The sequence below is a fragment of the Lucilia sericata genome, unplaced genomic scaffold (genome assembly GCF_015586225.1).
Source record: "Lucilia sericata isolate MDLA Ls3-8-SP2 unplaced genomic scaffold, ASM1558622v1 Contig000062F_arrow, whole genome shotgun sequence".
Taxonomy (NCBI): Eukaryota; Metazoa; Arthropoda; class Insecta; order Diptera; family Calliphoridae; genus Lucilia; species Lucilia sericata.
Genome location: NW_023994097.1, coordinates 41,950 through 61,555, shown reverse-complemented (window position 1 = coordinate 61,555; position 19,606 = coordinate 41,950). Strand labels below are relative to the sequence as shown.

Sequence of the window (19,606 nt, the reverse complement as noted above, 5' to 3'; positions counted from 1 at the left end):
GTCTCAAAATTTCCGATACACACTTTTCTCAAGAAGTCCACCAGATTATTGAAGCATAACTTAGAATTGGTCTAATTACACTTTAATAACGCCAATGTGTCATGGTAGGACTAAGGCCCCATTTCATTCCTATGGTTCTTTTAAATAGCGCCCAGCACCGAAGTGTCTTGTTGATCCTATCCTCTATGTGGTCTCTCCATTTTAATTTCCGGTCAAGGATTACACCTAAGTGTTTAACTTTATGGGTCACCAGTATCTTCTGGCCAAGAAAGCAGGGTTCTATACACTTCGAAATTTTTGTCTTTCTTGTGAAAGGACATATTTCCGAATTCTTCGGGTTAATATTGAGGCCTTAAGGTTGAGCCCAGCTCAAGCTCGTATTCAGAGTATTACGACATCGTCTGCAAAGCAGACATGTCTTATATTTGAGGTCTTTGTATGTTATACTATCGACTATCTGTTCCAAGATTTTAACAGGGAAGGACGAAGGCTTATAGGTCGATAGGACTTAGGTGTCTCAAAGCTAGGTTTTCATGATTTGGGTATAAATATTACACCTGCATCATACCATTTAATTGGAATATATGTATATAAATTTAAAGGCAAATTGCCGAAAAAGAGGTCTTGATTGCATAATTAACAATGACAGTTGTAATAGCTATTTCTGTGTTAGCCTCCCCTTCCTCTGATATCGGTTCATTTATGGTGCCCGATAAACCAGGTGGAAAATAAAAATCCATTAGGAGTGGTATCATCGATCATAAATTCCGATTGGACATGAGTTTTGGATAGAATTTTTTATCTTAAATACGTCGTTTACGCTATCTACCTGTTCACAGAAAAGTTTCCAGGAGTCTCGTTTGGCTTTACTAATCCCGGTATACTAAAAAAAACTGTCAAAATTGGCATTTTTTGGATCAAGTGCTATTCTATACTTTTGAAAAACAATGATATAGGTTATCATATGGTCGGAAATCCTCTACTGTAATTTTTGACTTGTTTAATACAGATTTCAAAGTGTGAAAAGTTAGCCATTCTGTGTCTTTTTTTAAAGTAGATTTAGCTTTTTCCTGAAGCTCTTGGCAACACTGGAAGTTAAACCTGATTTAGGTTATCATGTGGTCGGGAATCCTCAACTGTAATTTTAACCATTTTTCCATAAGCTCCTGGCAACACTGGAAGCAAGGGATGTACATAAACAAACTAAATTTAACCTGCCTTAGGTAGTACAATAAAACCATTTTTCAATGAATCCGAGTAAGCCACTCATGTTGTTGCTGCTCTTACAATCTCTAATATGTACTTTCAAACATTCATTAGTGGAAAATTAAAAAGAATTTTGAATTTGTTATCGAATTTTTATGAATCTATAATGAAAAATTCCATAACACAAGGTCAAGTTGAAAGTTTAGAATTCAAAACATTTGTTTTATAATAGAGACAAGTTCCTCTTAAGTCAGTATAGTTTAATATTTGAAAAAGTCATCGTATGGTATCAGATTTTGACAAAATTAATTAATATAATATACTTAAAAATAATTAAAATTGCAACAACAGTCGCGAGTCCTGAACTCCCTAAATTCAACTAATGTGGTTAAAATTGTCACATTACTGTTATTATTCTTCCATTGGTGATACAAAGTTGTTACGTTTAAAATACATCATTCATAAGCACATGCAATATATATACACATATATAAAAATATACACTTCAAAATTGTTTGCCGTTTTACTTAATTTTTAAAGATAGAAGATAAAAACTTTTTTAAAAAAATAACACAAAACAAACATGTTTAAAAGACAAACACCAAACAAATATTTGAAGAAAATAAAAAAAAAGTAAACAAACCAAATATTTTAAAAATTGTAACAAACATGTTCTGACAGTTGTAATTCAGGTCTGAGTTGGGGAACAACTCTCGCGTCATCGTTTTTATTTCTTAAGGACGGTCAGGCTTGTGCTTGTTGCTGGGCTTTCGACAGAATTACTTCTCACCCCGCACTAATTTAATGCACTACTTCGTATAACTGTTCTAAGTTATGCGTTGTCTTCATTAAACGCGTGCTTTCGTTTTACCTCAGAGTGAGGTTATGTATTTAACTGGTGGAGACCATAAAATACTCACGATATAACCTGGTGGAGACCATTTAAACTCAAATATTTACTGGTGGAGACCATTAAAACTCTAAAACTTTTTTCTGGTGGAGACCATTAATACTTTTGATGAAATTAAGTCCGGATGCTCCAACTTCCTATATGAAGGTATAGGTCGGTTGGTGGGGTTTTCTCTGGACAAACGTGTGATAACCTGGCAATATGAGTGCTTAATGTACCGCCATCCTAATTAAAACCCGAAAAAAAAAAAAAAAAACATGTTCTGAAAGGGGTTAAGACAAATACATTGTAAGGTGTTACGATTATTATGAAATACAAGAATGACAACTATAGAAAATACATAGAACAAACTTCCTGTTTGACGACACTCTCCCATATATATATATACATAGATTGACATCCAGACACACTCACACTCACACACACACAATATCAATGTGAAAATTTTAAATGTTAAATTTTGATAAACCTCATAACACTGGCGCCACTTTAAATCCCCGAGTAAAAGGATTAGTTAAATTGATACAAGAATGAGTGCACTTTTTGTTGGATTGATGTTGTTACTTTTATTCGAATACAATTGTATTGTTTTGGTGTTCTGTATAAATGCTTGTAATGAGATTAACTTCAAAATCAAAATCTGTCTTAAATCCCATAGGACGAATTGTCTCTTCACCACCAATAAAGTGGCTGTTGGAGAAGAAGAAGAGGAACAACATGTAAAGAGGGAGAGAAAGAGGAGTAAGAATAATAAAATCGGGTTCAATGTTGTTTTCTTTTCTTGGTAGGCTTATACGAATATTTGTACTTGTATAAACGTTATAACAAATCGTGACTAATGTGACCGCGGGGAGCCATCAAATCAATGCATTTTCAAATGAACATGTATAATCTACATTTCTTCTTTATTAACTTCAATGTTTTTGAATTAAGAAAAAATTAACAAAGTCATTCTCAAAACGTACTGCATCTGAGAATTTAAACGATTTCATTGCTATAACAATCATATGGGAGAATGGTTATGGATACCAGTACATATTACACTCAAAATATTCGGATAGTTAAAAATAATTGTAATACTTTTAAAGCATCATATTTCCTCCATTATATCATGTTTTCGAGATATCTGTAGACATCACGGTAAAGGTTTAATAGAACTGGTCAAAAACTGTTTAACCCAGAGACCCAGAGAAATGTACACTTTACTTCTCTAAAGGATTGAGTATAGCTAAATCCGAATCTGGCCTCAGAATTGCTCATCACATTAGATTTTTGAGTTATCGTGTCTTAAAAACTGGAAAACCCCAATTTTTTGGCCATATTTGCGGCGGTAAGACACCTTCTTTTATAAAATTCGTTATGTCGTTTAAAAGTCTAAAATGCCACTTAAAATTATAAGTTGAACCTCCGTCATATCTCTATGCTTCCTCATGATATCTTAACCTGAAGCGCATATTTTTCCAGAATTTTGAAAATATTTCGAATCCTATTAAAAAATAATTCCAAAATTTTTTTTTTTTTTTTTCAAAAATATAAAATTTAAAAAGAAAATTTAAAATGTTTTTTAAACTATACTGTGGTGAAGGGTATATTAGATTCGGCATAGCAGAATGTAACACTCACACTTATTTCTACTAATATTTCTCTTCGAGTTTACTTATGATTTTTTGTTCAAATTGGTTTACTACAAATGACAATGTAGAAAGTTTCTAAATGACAGTTAACAAAACTTAAAAAGTAATAAAAATGACAGTATAAATGGATTAGTGTATGTTTTCGTCAAGTCATTGTATTGAAATCTTTCGTAAAATATTAACTGGAATCTCAACAAATAAAAAAAAATACAATGCAAGAATTTCAAATCACAATCACAAAAATAAATATTCATGTTGGTCATGTCAAAACTTAAATTTTAATTCTTGTACACATATACATAAATCCACATATACCCATACATACAAAAAAATATGGATATTTCAAAAATGCTGTATCTAAATGTGTTGACTTTTGCTAATGAGTTAAGATGAGGCTAATTCACATCAAAATTATACTATCTGTCATTTATACTCTTTTTCATTTATGTTTATACCCTACAGACTTTGGAGCTAGTACCGCATTGGCTTTGAGTGATTATTCATATTTATATTTTGGAACAAGTAACACAAGTTCTCTTTAAGCGCTGAGAACTGATCGGGGTTATTATAAAATAAATTTCGCATTTGCTGACGAAGGGTAATGTATGTATGTATACCTTTACCATAGTTTGACATAATGCCTACCTTTAGAACTACAGGGTAATTATAAATGTATCTTTTCTCTTTTACTGTCAGTCATTCACCCTTTTCTTGGTTTCGCTTTCAACTTTTAGTTTGCCTCTGCAAACAAACAAACACACAATTAATATTAAACGCTTTAAGAAGAAGGGTTACACTTTTGGCGTTGACAGCATCATTTAAAGGTTTTAATTTCAAAACGAAAAGATTCTGTCCTACAAATAGAAACAAGAAAGGAATTTTCATAGATTTGATTAGAATCAGATTTTTGTTTCTTCCACTATTAAATCAAATTATGTCTCAATTGTATTGTTTTAATTTCTTTCTATGAATGTCCAGTGAAATTTTGACCATCTGTGACGATGAAAATAGGGGATTGTACAATATTGCTAAGAATGATAATTAGATAATGTCAATATTAAATCAGTTGTGTCAATTTGTTTTGCAAACTAATATCCGATATTGGACTAATGTAATTATTTTAGAAACTTTTTTTGAAATACTAATGTTCTAATAATATTTGGTAAAACATTTTTAATTTTGGGGATTTTGAAGAGTACAGATTAGATAATTACAACAATTCATATAATAATAAAACTCTTAAAATTTTAGATAAATAGGATAATGTTAAGTTGTGCCAGATCTGAATTAAATTAAATATTTGAAAAATGTTGAGTGTATACAGATACATACATAAATATGTATGTATGTATGTATGTATGTATATGCCTTTGTTCTACGACCAATGTTGCGATCGGAAAATTTAAATCACTATATTTCCTATATTTTTTGTTGCATATGAAATAGTTTTTGTGAGGTTCTCATAATAAAGACTTTATAGAATACAATATTTACATAAAATTTTATACATAAAGATCTATTAAATATAAACTGCTGTGACTTCCTTATAATTGTATGTTTGTTTAAAATTGTTATTTCTGTTCTTTCTTCTGTAATTTCTTGTAATTAAAGTTGTTGACAACTTAATTAAGTACAATTCCTGTTGACACTCATTTCATCAAATATACACAATATATTTTATAATTCAAGTAGTTGCCACAACCCCATGTATGTATGTGTTCTTTTTTTAATAAACATACATACATGGTTTGCATGTTTGTAACTTCATCATCAACTACTAATTCAATAGAAGTTTGTCTTATCAAACGCTAAAAGTAGATTTTCTTTATTTTTCCAACATTATGCAGGCGCCAGTACTTGAAAATAAAAATAGTTGTAGTCTCGTTGGAGTGTTGAGTCCAAGTATAACACACAAACAAACTCTTCCCTTTGCAGTTTCATTGTGGCAAGTAAATAATGGATTGTTATCCAATAGTGTGAATTATTTTATTAAAAACTTAAATAAATACTTTGGATAAATACTTATTTATTGTGAGGAAATGTTGTTTTATGTATTAAAAAAAGAAAAATTGTTTAGCCGGTAGATGTTGTAAATATACTTTGATGTAAATACTATTGATGGAAAGTTTAAAAGTAACGAGTAGTTAAGAAGTCCCTAAACTGATATAGATAGTTATGAATTTACAGCGGCATTCTTAATTGATAATTAATGATGTATTTAATGGACTCCGATTGTAGTCGCTATATCGGTGATAATCACAAGCATTCCAAACTGTTTCGCCGTTTATTTTCTTTTTAACAAACATATGGACGGACATCGGTAAATCAACACGTATGATTTGGAATCTGAATTTGATATAGGCAATCTGAAATTTGTTTTTAACAAACATACGGACGGACGTCGGTAAATTAACTTCGTTATCTATAAGTATTCAGAATATAATTTATGGGAACGGAAATTATATTGTGAAAATTACAAAAGGAATAACAAACTTTTATGAACTTTTCTCATAAAGTTGAAGGGTATTAAAAAAATTTGCAAAAATGATAAACTTACGACATTGAAGTGCTGACAAATATCATCAGTAGCAATGGATTTAGTTAGTTAGTTAGTTAGTAAGTTAGTTAGTTAGTTAGTTAGTTAGTAGTTAGTTAGTTAGTTAGTTAGTTAGTTAGTTAGTTAGTTTAGTTAGTTAGTTAGTTAGTTAGTTAGTTAGTTAGTAGTTAGTTAGTAAGTTAGTTAGTTGGTTATTTAGTTAGTTAGTTAGTTAGTTAGTTAGTTAGTTAGTTAGTAGTTAGTAGTTAGTATTTAGTTAGTAGTTAGTTAGTTAGTTAGTTAGTTAGTAGTTAGTTAGTTAGTAGTAGTTAGTTAGTAGTAGTTAGTAGTAGTTAGTTAGTTAGTTAGTAGTTAGTTAGTTAGTTAGTTAGTTAGTAGTAGTAGTTAGTTAGTTAGTAGTTAGTTTGTTAGTTAGTTAGTTAGTTAGTTAGTTAGTTTAGTTAGTTAGTTAGTTAGTAGTTAGTTAGTAGTTAGTTAGTTAGTTAGTTAGTTAGTTAGTTAGTAGTTAGTTAGTTAGTTAGTTAGTTAGTTAGTTAGTTAGTAGGTAGTTAGTTAGTTAGTTAGTTAGTAGTTAGTTAGTTAGTTAGTAGTTAGTTAGTTAGTTAGTTAGTTAGTTAGTTAGTTAGTTAGTTAGTTAGTTAGTTAGTTAGTTAGTTAGTTAGTTAGTAGTTAGTTAGTTAGTTAGTTAGTTAGTTAGTTAGTTAGTTAGTTAGTTAGTTAGTTAGTTAGTTAGTTAGTTAGTTAGTTAGTTAGTTAGTTAGTTAGTTAGTTAGTTAGTAGTTAGTTAGTTAGTTAGTTAGTTAGTTAGTTAGTTAGTTAGTTAGTTAGTTAGTTAGTTAGTTAGTTAGTAGTTAGTTAGTTAGTTAGTTAGTTAGTTAGTTAGTTAGTTAGTTAGTTAGTTAGTTAGTAGTTAGTTAGTTAGTTAGTTAGTTAGTTAGTAGTTAGTTAGTAGTTAGTTAGTTAGTAGTTAGTTAGTTAGTTAGTTAGTTAGTTAGTTAGTTAGTTAGTTAGTTAGTTAGTTAGTTAGTTAGTTAGTTAGTTAGTTAGTTAGTTAGTTAGTTAGTTAGTTAGTTAGTTAGTTAGTTAGTTAGTAGTTAGTTAGTTAGTTAGTTAGTAGTTAGTTAGTTAGTTAGTTAGTTAGTTAGTTAGTTAGTTAGTTAGTTAGTTAGTTAGTTAGTTAGTTAGTAGTTAGTTAGTTAGTTAGTTAGTTAGTTAGTTAGTTAGTTAGTTAGTAGTTAGTTAGTTAGTTAGTTAGTTAGTTAGTTAGTTAGTTAGTTAGTTAGTTAGTTAGTTAGTTAGTTAGTAGTTAGTTAGTAGTTAGTTAGTTAGTTAGTTAGTTAGTTAGTTAGTTAGTTAGTTAGTTAGTTAGTTAGTTAGTTAGTTAGTTAGTTAGTTAGTTAGTTAGTTAGTTAGTTAGTTAGTAGTTAGTTAGTTGTAGTTAGTTAGTTAGTTAGTTAGTTAGTTAGTTAGTTAGTTAGTTAGTTAGTTAGTTAGGTTAGTTAGTTAGTTAGTTAGTTAGTTAGTTAGTTAGTTAGTTAGTTAGTTAGTTAGTAGTTAGTTAGTTAGTTAGTTAGTTAGTTAGTTAGTTAGTTAGTTAGTTAGTTAGTTAGTTAGTAGTTAGTTAGTAGTTAGTTAGTTAGTTAGTTAGTTAGTAGTTAGTTAGTTAGTTAGTTAGTTAGTTAGTTAGTTAGTTAGTTAGTTAGTTAGTTAGTAGTTAGTTAGTTAGTAGTTAGTTAGTTAGTTAGTTAGTTAGTTAGTTAGTTAGTTAGTTAGTTAGTTAGTTAGTTAGTTAGTTAGTTAGTTAGTTAGTTAGTTAGTTAGTTAGTAGTTAGTTAGTTAGTAGTTAGTTAGTTAGTTAGTTAGTTAGTTAGTTAGTAGTTAGTTAGTTAGTTAGTTAGTAGTTAGTTAGTTAGTTAGTTAGTAGTTAGTTAGTTAGTTAGTTAGTTAGTTAGTTAGTTAGTTAGTTAGTTAGTTAGTTAGTTAGTTAGTTAGTTAGTTAGTTAGTAGTAGTTAGTTAGTTAGTTAGTTAGTTAGTTAGGAGTTAGTTAGTTAGTTAGTTAGTTAGTTAGTAGTTAGTTAGTAGTTAGTTAGTTAGTTAGTTAGTTAGTTAGTTAGTTAGTTAGTTAGTTAGTAGTTAGTTAGTTAGTAGTTAGTTAGTTAGTTAGTTAGTTAGTTAGTTAGTTAGTTAGTTAGTTAGTTAGTAGTAGTTAGTTAGTTAGTTAGTTAGTAGTTAGTTAGTTAGTTAGTTAGTTAGAGTTAGTTAGTTAGTAGTTAGTTAGTTAGTTAGTTAGTTAGTTAGTTAGTGTTAGTTAGTTAGTTAGTTAGTTAGTTAGTTAGTTAGTTAGTTAGTTAGTAGTTAGTTAGTTAGTTAGTAGTTAGTTAGTTAGTTAGTTAGTAGTTAGTTAGTTAGTTAGTTAGTTAGTTAGTTAGTAGTTAGTTAGTTAGTTAGTTAGTAGTTAGTTAGTAGTAGTTAGTTAGTAGTAGTTAGTTAGTTAGTTAGTTAGTTAGTTAGTTAGTTAGTTAGTTAGTAGTTAGTTAGTTAGTTAGTTAGTTAGTTAGTTAGTTAGTTAGTTAGTTAGTTAGTTAGTTAGTTAGTTAGTTAGTTAGTTAGTTAGTTAGTTAGTAGTTAGTTAGTTAGTTAGTTAGTTGGTTAGTTAGTAGTTAGTTAGTTAGTTAGTTAGTAGTTAGTAGTTAGTTAGTTAGTTAGTTAGTTAGTTAGTTAGTTAGTTAGTTAGTTAGTTAGTTAGTAGTTAGTTAGTTAGTTAGTTAGTTAGTAGTTAGTTAGTTAGTTAGTTAGTTAGTTAGTTAGTAGTTAGTTAGTTAGTTAGTTAGTTAGTTAGTTAGTTAGTAGTTAGTTAGTTAGTTGAAAGGAGGATGTATATACATCAAATCCGAAGAAATACACCTAGGACTATATCGGGCCTGTTGTGCGCTCCTTAACCAGTGCCTCCGGTCTACCAGACTAGAACACTAACCACTAACCTACCGGAGGCCACAGCAATGGATTTAAACACACAACTTTTTTATAGGACGAATACTCTTTTCTTTTTATTAGGTTTAGGTAAGAAGGGTACCAACTCAATCAATAATGAGTGGCGCACATGGGTCCACCTCACTACTTCTAGGTTTATAACAGTCGGTTTGATTTACAAACCAACTGGTTTTTGATTTTTGAGGATTATTCCGGATAGCACCTCCAAACAAGATAGGGCAGCAAAGCCAAAACAATGTTCTCTGCTTTTATTGAACGATGGACAATGGCCAAGGAAGTGAGGTGTTGATTCCTCTTCTTTCTCATTATGACAACTTCTACAGGACTCATTTTACTGGCGTGATTGCTAATTGCACAGTGTCCCGTTTTGACTGCTTCCTACGAAAGCTTGACCTGGGAGCATCATATAGAGCCTAAATTTACCTCGAAGTTAGACAGGTGGTTTCACCATTTCATACAGCTCAGTCTGATTCAACGACTTAAAGTTCGTCGATTTCATCTTCCCCTATCATCGCACCATTTTCCGCAAGTTCGTCAGCTATACATTTACCCTGACAATTATCTTGTCCAGGAAAGTCTCGCTATCTCATTCAGATATACCCGGCATTCTTTGGTTAATCTAGATGTCGTAAAGTCACCCGCTAGATTTATGATCGCAGCTTTGCCGTCCTTATATATATCCCGTTAGCGACTCGTTTAATAGTAGATATTTGCGCCTGTAAAGCTCTACAATAATTCGGTGAGGATTAAAACCCAAATATGAGGATTTAAACCCAAATCTGTCAGTGTAATAGCCAAAATCCACTTCTCTTGGAGCCATTAGTGTAAATATTTGTTACAACATTGCTTGAGTTGGACTCGGGTATTGAATTCTAAGCAGGAATCCGAATATAGAAGAGTATGTCAAAGTGAGGTTTCCTATTTATTGCTTTTGAATAATTTTAACAGAATATTTTGTTATATCTTTTTTCATATAAAAGTTTCTTATATTTTACAAAAACAATTTCGTTTTGACATGTCTCATTTCACGAAGATAATAAAATTTTTTCGTAACAAAATTATACGTAGTGTATGGTAATATTTTTTTATTTTACGAAATAAAATTATTTTATTACGAATTTTTATTTTCGTAAATTTATTACCAAGTTCACTGTTTTAATGTGTGTTAAAAAAATAAACAAACCACCCTCGTAAATATATGCACATATACATACATATAAATACATATCTATAAAATTTTATAATACAAACATGTTTTTGATTTCTTTGACTTATATTTGATTGATTATTTTTAATGATTTTTGACTTATTTATGATCGTGGTACTTTTTTCTCTTATTTTAGCTGATTCGATTTTATAATGCATACGGTTTCGAACACTTATAAATTTTACTCTTTTGATTATTGGAAACACTTGACATTTAATATGGCGTTATATATGATTTTCTAGCCAAAAATGAAACAATAATAAAAAATAAATATAAATATCATTAATTTACAACAGTAGCATTTGAAATACGAGCAGATACAATAACTTTTATGATCTTTATCTCTAAATACGGTTTTATGGGGTGTGAAAGCCAAATAATGGAAGAAATAAAATCATATAAAAATCACGTTTCAGATTATAGTGTACAGAAAAAATCAGTCTGTTACATTATTGCCCTAATTAAAGTATCGAAATAGAAAAGATATGAAATGTGGACAAAATTTGGCAAACAAAAATACTATATTAAACTCAGTTTTAATTTGAAAAGAATATTTTCTTGTATAGTTTTCCGGGAATTGTTAAAAGTGAAAATGTTAAGATTTTCAAACCCCCTCCTTTTTAATGAAAATCCTTTTAGGGAACACCCACTCAAAATATGAATGTCTGTCACAATACTTTTTTTTATATTTATTTACATTTGTACAAGTTAATTCCAATATTTTCAAACAAACTCTAGTTAATCCTATTAAGAAATCCTTCTGATGAAAAACCAAATGTAAACACACACACAAAAAGTCAAATCCTACAATAGGAACACTGAAGCCAAAACTGATTTTCATAATCATTAGAATAAGCCACGGGGCACATGTCACATTATGTTCGGACCCGAAAGGTACAAAATCAAATTTAGCAACTCATGCCAAGAAAAAATTAAACAAAAACCAAAACTAGACATAAATGTACCTGTATTTTACACAAATTTGTATGTATTTTGGCAAAAATACCAAATCATTCAATAAAAAAACCCCGTAGAGATTGAGAGGAAACAAGTTAAGGGAAAAAAGGTTGAAGAAGTAAGAAATATACAAATTTTACTTTAGTTGTTGTTCTTGTGGTTTTTTGTGGTATCAATGCCCAAAAAAATCTCACGCTGATTAACTTTGACAGCGATCATCACTGACAAAATCACTCATAATCTGTAAAACCACAACAATATGTATATTATGAAAAATATTTTGTGCGTGTGTGTATACAAAAACTAACAAACTTGTCTAATTATGGTATTGTCTTGTCGTATCTTGTCTTTGCAGCACCAAAACTACCTGCCACTTTGCATGATTATCATCATCTGAATGGTCAAGCCACATTGGATGCAATGTGTCGCAATGCTTCAACAGCTGGCGGCGTATTGGCGGCCCATCAAATGGGTGGACAAGGTACCCCAACAGTTTTACTTTCGGGCAGTCATAGTCCCAGCAGTATGGTACAAATGTCTTGCGGTTTAGCGGCCACCAATAATTCGGGACGTACAAATTTCACCAACAAACAATTAACCGAATTGGAAAAAGAATTTCATTTCAATCGTTATTTGACACGAGCGAGACGTATAGAAATTGCTAATACTTTGCAACTGAATGAAACACAGGTATGTTTAATAGTTATACTTTTAATTAAATTATTGAAAATTAACTTATTTTTTGTTGCAAATTCCAGGTTAAAATTTGGTTTCAAAATCGTCGCATGAAACAAAAGAAACGTGTTAAAGAGGGTCTTATACCAGCCGATATATTAACTCAGCACACTGTTACCACCACAACAACCTCACCTCCTGCTATTAACTCCACCACTTCACCAGTGACATCAGCTGCCAACCACCAAAATAATGCCAAAAATCTGGCCACTTCTAAATGTACAAACACCAGCAGCAATAACAATAATGTTAATAACAGCAGCTGTAAGTCAACAGCAACCCCTACATTAACTGAATGTCAGTTGGCAATGCAGCATAACAGTGATAACAGTCGAGAGTCAATGTAAAAAGTACACAACACAATAAATTATATCACGGGGCTGCAAAGATTCTTCGGCAAGGAGGAGGAGGAGTCCTATGGAGGACTAATACTTTTTATATTCAGCACCAAAATAATGAGGCTTATTGAAATTTTTCACTCGACATGTCACACGCCGATTCTGGATTCTTATATCAGAAATGTTTCTATTTAAAATTATTGAAAACGTCCGTCTGATTCCGATTTGTATACCTCAAATATTCGTAGATTCAGTAAATCTTCGAAATAAATTGATGTGAGGACAGCTCTATACCTTTCTCGAACTTCCTACGTTCGAAAATATATTGTCGCTTCTAACACATATTCCTAGGCAGAATGCAACTATTTCGGTAAAGACGGTAAACATTATAATGTCTTATATTTTGGTGTAAATTGTATAAGATTCGATACAGTCGATAAAAAATGCTTGTAATTAACTCTTAAAATTTCGAGAAATGTTACAATCCGAAATTTTTTGTAGTCCTGTATAATGAAAAAATTAAATATTTAGTTATCTCTCTCTCTCTCTCTAAATTGCCAAATGACAAATGAAATTTAATTTTAACAAAATACAATAATTTGCTCATTTGGCTGTGATAAAAAAAAAAAATTAACAAACTACATTTTAATAAAAAAAAGATCTTAAATCAAAAAACAAACCTAATATCAAATCAATCAATATGTACATAAATTACTTGATAATTAAGAAATAATAATTTATAGATATAAAAAATAGCTGAAATTAAAATAAAAAACTTAAAAACAGAGATAAAAGTGTATCAAAACAAACTCAGGGTTCTTTTTACATAAACAAAAGAAAAAACAAAAATATTAAAAAATTAAGTAAAATAAATTTAAACCGACAAGTAGTTCTAGTATTTAATAAAATAAACTAAATTTTAATCAAAAAAATTAAACCTAAATTCAGTGATGGAAAAGAATTAATTCATATACATTACATAGCTAAAAGAAAATACATAATGCAATAAATGTAAAATTAATTCAAAAAGTCTTTGTTTTAGCTTGAAAATAAGAAAGAGTTTGAATTCTTATTTAAAAACACGATGTATATTATTAGCTCTTTTCCATCTCTGATCTAACTAACACAAGTTTCCAATCACTTTTTTCCCTCAATTTTAAGTTTTCCTTCAACTTATAATTTTTATAAAAATTGCCACAAAAAAAAGACAAACTAAATAAATTTAATTCTAATTACGCTCACTAGCAAAAATGTTGTCCAACTCGTTTTAAGTTTCAAATTGTAAATTATTTTGTTGTAATTTGTACATACACATTTCTATTAATTAGTTAGTATTCGTTTCTCTTTATATTTTTATCAAATTAATTAATTCTCATTTCATTGTATTTGTATATTTTAATTTTAGTTTATTTTTCGTTATTTGTCATTATTTAAGAGATAATATTTTGTAGCACAAAGTAACCAGAAAATGAAAAACTAGTCCTTATTATAACAACTAATTAAAAAAAACTTAAAATAATAAAATAACGATTGTAAATTATTAGTCAATAGAAAAACGTGAAATAAAATAAATATTATTGTTTGAAAATAAATTTTGATAATTTTTTTATTTCTTAAAACAAAAATATAGTAGAACTGGAAATCGTGGAAGAATAATTCCCCATTTTCACAACCATATTTACTTGAAGTTATCTTAGGGTCTTTTTCATAAACCTTTATCAAAGGTTCTATAAAGCTTTTGTAATATTCATAGTAATATGTAAAGCAAAGTAAATTTTTGCATATAACTTCCGGTTTCTCTAAATGCCAAAGAACATTATTCTTCTTACAAATATATTGAAAACAAGAGAAAAAATTTAAATTTTGTTTTTTTTTTTTCAATATACATACGCGATATTTTTGAAATTGTGATATCATTATATGTACCTTTTATAAAAGTTTTTTGATCAAAACTAATATTGGCGTAATTATTTTGTTAAAATTTCAACTCCTTCATCTGCATATACATATGCGGCCAAAACACTGATTCTGGGCGACATTTGTTTATAGACCGAAAACTGCTGAACATATTTCAATCCGACTTTAGTATTCAATTCTACAGGAAAATTTAAGATATATAAACTTATTTTGACAGAATTTTGATGCACTATAAATGCATAAGAGCCAAAGAAAATATGAAATTTAAAAAAAATCCAAAACTTTATTTTATCATTCGTAAATATAATATTCATTCAATACCCTTAAAAAAAATAGTGTTAAAATTTTAATTTATAGTAATCCATTTAGGAGTTATGATGTGAATAATGTTAACTTGTGGGTTAATAATTTCCCATTAAGTATTGGTTTTTTTCATCACCTCCCATTTTAATTAAACTCTACCCAATTAATGTTCCATATATATAACTTGTATAATTGTTTTTGCACCATTTGTCTCAGCTAAAAGCATACTTTGATTACGCGTAAAGAAAATATTTTTGAAATATTTTTTGGATTTTTGATCCAAGCCTATGTCCGTGCTACTTCGATTTTGAAGTTTATAGGAAAATTTTTTTTTTTTTTTTTTTTGAAGTATTTTATACCCACTATAAGGTATAATACCATGATGTAATTATTCACATAATGCAATTATTCGTCATTCACTATCTGAATGAATGTCATCTTTAATTTTTATCGGGTATTTATCATAATCAGCTGTTTGTTTTCATTGGTTGGAAACAAATAAAAAATAAAATAACAAAAAAAAAATGGAAAATATATTACTTAATTTGTTAAAATAATGTAACAAACGTATTTTTGTATCATGCACACATATGTATTCTAAATAATAATAATAACATAAGGAATGAAAAAAAAAACAAAATGGCGGTCAAAACGAATTACGAATGTGTCGTGGAAACCGGTCAATTGGCTATTGTAATTCAGAGGACGAATTAAGTAATTCAACTGTCTGTGTGAACTTCGTTTAAGTTGTCATTTTTTTCATTTCGTTTGAAATACATCAAAATATTGGAATTAAACCAAAAATAGTTCGAACCATATAGTAGGGATATAGGAGAAACTGAAGGGCCCAGCGGTAAATGAAACAAAGTACTTAGATAATATTCGATGACATCAGTATGACGTTCTAAGCGAGCAATCTAAGTACTTAGAGTGCAATGTATGCGTAATCCAACATATCATGCACTTTAATTATAACATAGATTACGATTTAAGCAGAGAGTTAGCTGCCTTTTTCATGTTGTTTTTTGTTTTTATATCTTTAAAAAAAAACAGAACTAAAGTACCGTTTTATTTTTCTTTTGTATGTATAGGTACTACATGAAAAGAATAATATTTTTGTTTCAGTTTAAAGTTGATCTTTTGTAAGTGAAGTTGTGTTTTCTTAAAAAATTTGTTTTATTGTAAAAATTTAAAATAATTGTGGTGATCTAAATGGCACAAACGGATTTAAAAATTGGGGTAAATTTACTTCATACATTCTAGTTTTAATACTGACAATTTCTTCTTGTTTGTTTACAGGATCTGTAAAGGAAGATGGCCGAAAGTTTCAAAAGAAAATTAAGATTCATTTCATTTATCTTCGTTAAAAGTGTTTAATTTAATTTAAAAGTGTAAGTTTATTATTTGATGATAATTTTTAAATAAACTTACATAATTTGAAATAAACGTAAACAAAAAATATATTTTTTCTATAACAAAATCGGAAGACATGGTACTTTAACTTACAAATGCAAATAGGATTGTAATCTACATACATTACATTCTTATTTGCAAGCGTTTATAGGCGTCTCATTAACTTCGCTTAGAACTCCACACATTATGTAAGTGAAATTTTAATTTGTCTTAATGAAACTGTGGCTTACATTCTAAGCGAGAGCACATCGATGAGGCAGCCTAGGACACTTTTATGTTAAATCTAAGTGGAAGAATAAGTGAAAGCATCACCACTGACTGCCACGAAATATCACTTAGATAAGCGAGTACATAATGTGTATTTTTACCGCTGGGGGGTTGTCAAACAAAATTTGTTATTCTCTTTACACAGACGAGTTCTGAGAGAATAAACAACACTCGAGAGAACTAAACGCACTCACAAAACTACAAATTTTCTTCGCGAAATTACGAGAATATTAGCACTTAATAGTTTTTCTTATCAATTAAACTTAATATTTATTATTTTTTGCGACACTTTTATAGTATTTAAAACCCCGAAAATAATTTATATTTTACAAACCATGATACAACCATAGAAAGGTAGAATCCGTAGGGAGAGTTGTCAATTCTTTGCCTTGTTATGTCAAACAAAGGAGAACTAAAAAGGGAAAAACTTCAAAATCTTCAAATGAAAAACAACGAAAAATACCATGAAATGTTTATTGAATGACACACGCAAACAGCATTCCTCTCTTCTGTATCCTGTTTATGATTTTTATTAGTTTTGCGATCTTTTTTATTCAAATTATCCAATTTTATTTTCTTCACAAAAAAATTTTTAATAATTTTCATTTGATGTTTTTTTTATATTTTTTAATTTTCTTTTTTGTGACAATTCAAGGCATGTAAAATTGAGAACGTACTTTTCTACTGATTCTACCTTATTATTGTTTTATTATGTTACAAACGAAAAAAAAAATATTTTTTATTCTTTGACATTTCATTTTAATTAAAACTGAAAAATGAAAAGTTGTAAATTTTCGTATTGTATTTCACATACTTTTTTTCTTTTTCGATTAGTGCAGAAAAAAATAACAAAAAGACGTGTTTATAATATGTTTTAAGATGAAATATCTTCTGAAAAAAATTAATTAACTATTATTTTCATTCACTAGTATATAAAATCCCAGTAATAGCATACAAAAAATAACGTATCAGAAATACATTTATTATTCAGTACCTTTTGAACAACTGTGCTTATTTTTGTGCTTCTACTAATACATTCTCACCAGTTAGGTTTTTGACAGGGGACTTAGGTCTTTGACAATCTCTTTCGCCTATATGCTACTATATGGTTCGAACCATATTGAGCTTTCCACAGACAGACGAACCGCTTTTTACAAAAAAATATAAATTAATGTCATTTTGAATTGCATATTTTAATGACATATTTTGGAAAATTTTACAACATAAAATCTATTCCCCAGTTGTAAGATAAATAATGATTTTGTCATGACTGGTTTCCTATCCCATCTATGATTAAACAAGTAAGAGAAAATCAACAAAAATTAATTACCCCCTTGCATTCTTAAAACATGGTTAGGTTAGGTTGATAGGAGGATGTATCTACATCAAATCCGAAAAAATACACATAGGTCTTTTCTAAATGCTCTACATTCGTCTGAATCCGCACGTCCAATTTTGTTAGGTGTGCCCGTAATTCTGGGTGTCCACTCAGAATACGTATCATCATGGTAACCCCAGACTTGTTCATTTTGAGGAGGCTTCTCGTCCTGCTCTCGTTAGCATCACCCCATAGGATCTTTGTGGTTCTACTCACGGTTTCATTATTCCAAGAGGCCTAATGGGTTTCTCTCACCCATAATTTTAATTATGCCCTCGTTGCGTCAAATAGTTTTGCGATCGTCATGTTAACTACCTCGATCTCCCTTCCCTTTAAATCTATTACATTCGCTCTTTCATTACCGACTACTCCCGAGTGGCCTGATACCCATATGATGTAAACCTTACCTCTGTTAGAGTATTCGGTTATAGCTTTTTTACGATCCTAATTGCTTTCTAGCTGTCGGTAAATATGTTAAGCTCTGTAGGCGCCATATTTATTTTAATCCAATTTACGCATTCCGTTATTTCTCGGACTTCTGCCTGGAAGCTAGTGTTTTGATTAGGTAAACTGTGGTATATTTCTGTTTCTGGGTCTTCAATATAAAAACCAGGCCCATTTTGTCTCCCAATTTAGAGTCATCAGTGTAGCAACGGATTCCTACGGGTATTTTCTCTAAAATTCCGCTTGATCTGGAATCAAATCGTTTCAAATATTTTTTCGTATTTTGCGATCGGGCACGTCTGATGATTGTGTTTAGCCTTCCAATGTGTTTAGTATACATTGATGACGTGTCCTATAACCGCTTTTGGCCGGTTCGCCTAAAGTTATGAGACGTTCGGCTGTAAGTGCCGCCTCATATAATATATGTTGTTTCCAGAACCTTGGTTGACGTAGTGCTCATTACTCCACTTTTGTCTCTATTGTAAAAAGACATATTTCTGTTCAGAGCATCTTCAGACCCTTTGCATACTGCCATTTAATGGGGGTATATGTTAATTTTGACAGATGTACGGAAACCAGTCCCGTCTCCCTCTGCAAATTTCCGAGAAAATGCCATCCGGTCCTGCAGCTTTATAGGGCACAAAGCTTTTGATGGCCTCCTTTATCATAGCCTCTAATACCCATCCCAGTATACTTCGGTCTTTTTACGCCATGAACGGTTAAATAGTTACCTGTTACCCAAGGTTTCTCCTGAGATCTCCGTTCTTGCAGAACGATTCAACCAGGGCACTTGTGAACGTTTCTACTTTGGCGTATATATCCTCTTTATTTCGACATTGAAGTGTCATGTCCTAAACGGTTCTCTAGTAAAGTCCCGAACATTGTCCAATTAGTTTTAGACTTATTCCGAAACTTTATCGGCTTTGGTGGTGGCCGTAATATTTTGAATTTTATGTACCGAAAAGGAACATATAATACTTCTTCTCTGATTCTATTGACGAAGGTAGCTTTATTATCTAAGTTCAATGTGATCAAGTCTTTAGTATTAAAGAAATCCATGAGGGCTTGTCCCCTGCGATTAGTGTTTGTGTTACCCCAATGGTGGGAGTTGGCATCACAACCCATATTTTTGTGCCTCTTCAACCTGTTTCATCAGATCCGACCTTGGTAGTAGTGTCGGAGAAACGAAGGGCAGGGCCAAATCACGGCATACGATATCGATCGAAATCTCAATAGAATCTAAATGGAGATTTCGATCGATATCGTATGCCTTAATTTGGGTAAACAGATGCAAGTTATATATTGCCACGACCTTGCATCCGTTGAAAATCCTGTTGAGAGGAGAAAA

At 30.2% G+C, this 19,606-nt stretch overlaps 1 protein-coding gene across 1 annotated transcript in view; it reads left to right on the top strand.

Moving 5' to 3' along the window:
- The window catches only part of LOC119616235 (homeotic protein labial), a 42,842-nt gene extending 29,007 nt beyond the window's left edge, over positions 1–13,835 (top strand). The window contains exons 2-3 of the mRNA XM_037972562.1: positions 11,819–12,153; positions 12,222–13,835. Coding sequence (XP_037828490.1) covers positions 11,819–12,153; positions 12,222–12,545 — 659 coding nt within the window. The 3' untranslated portion in view covers positions 12,546–13,835. The remainder of the gene's footprint in view (positions 1–11,818; positions 12,154–12,221) is intronic.
- Positions 13,836–19,606: the final 5,771 nt, after the last annotated feature.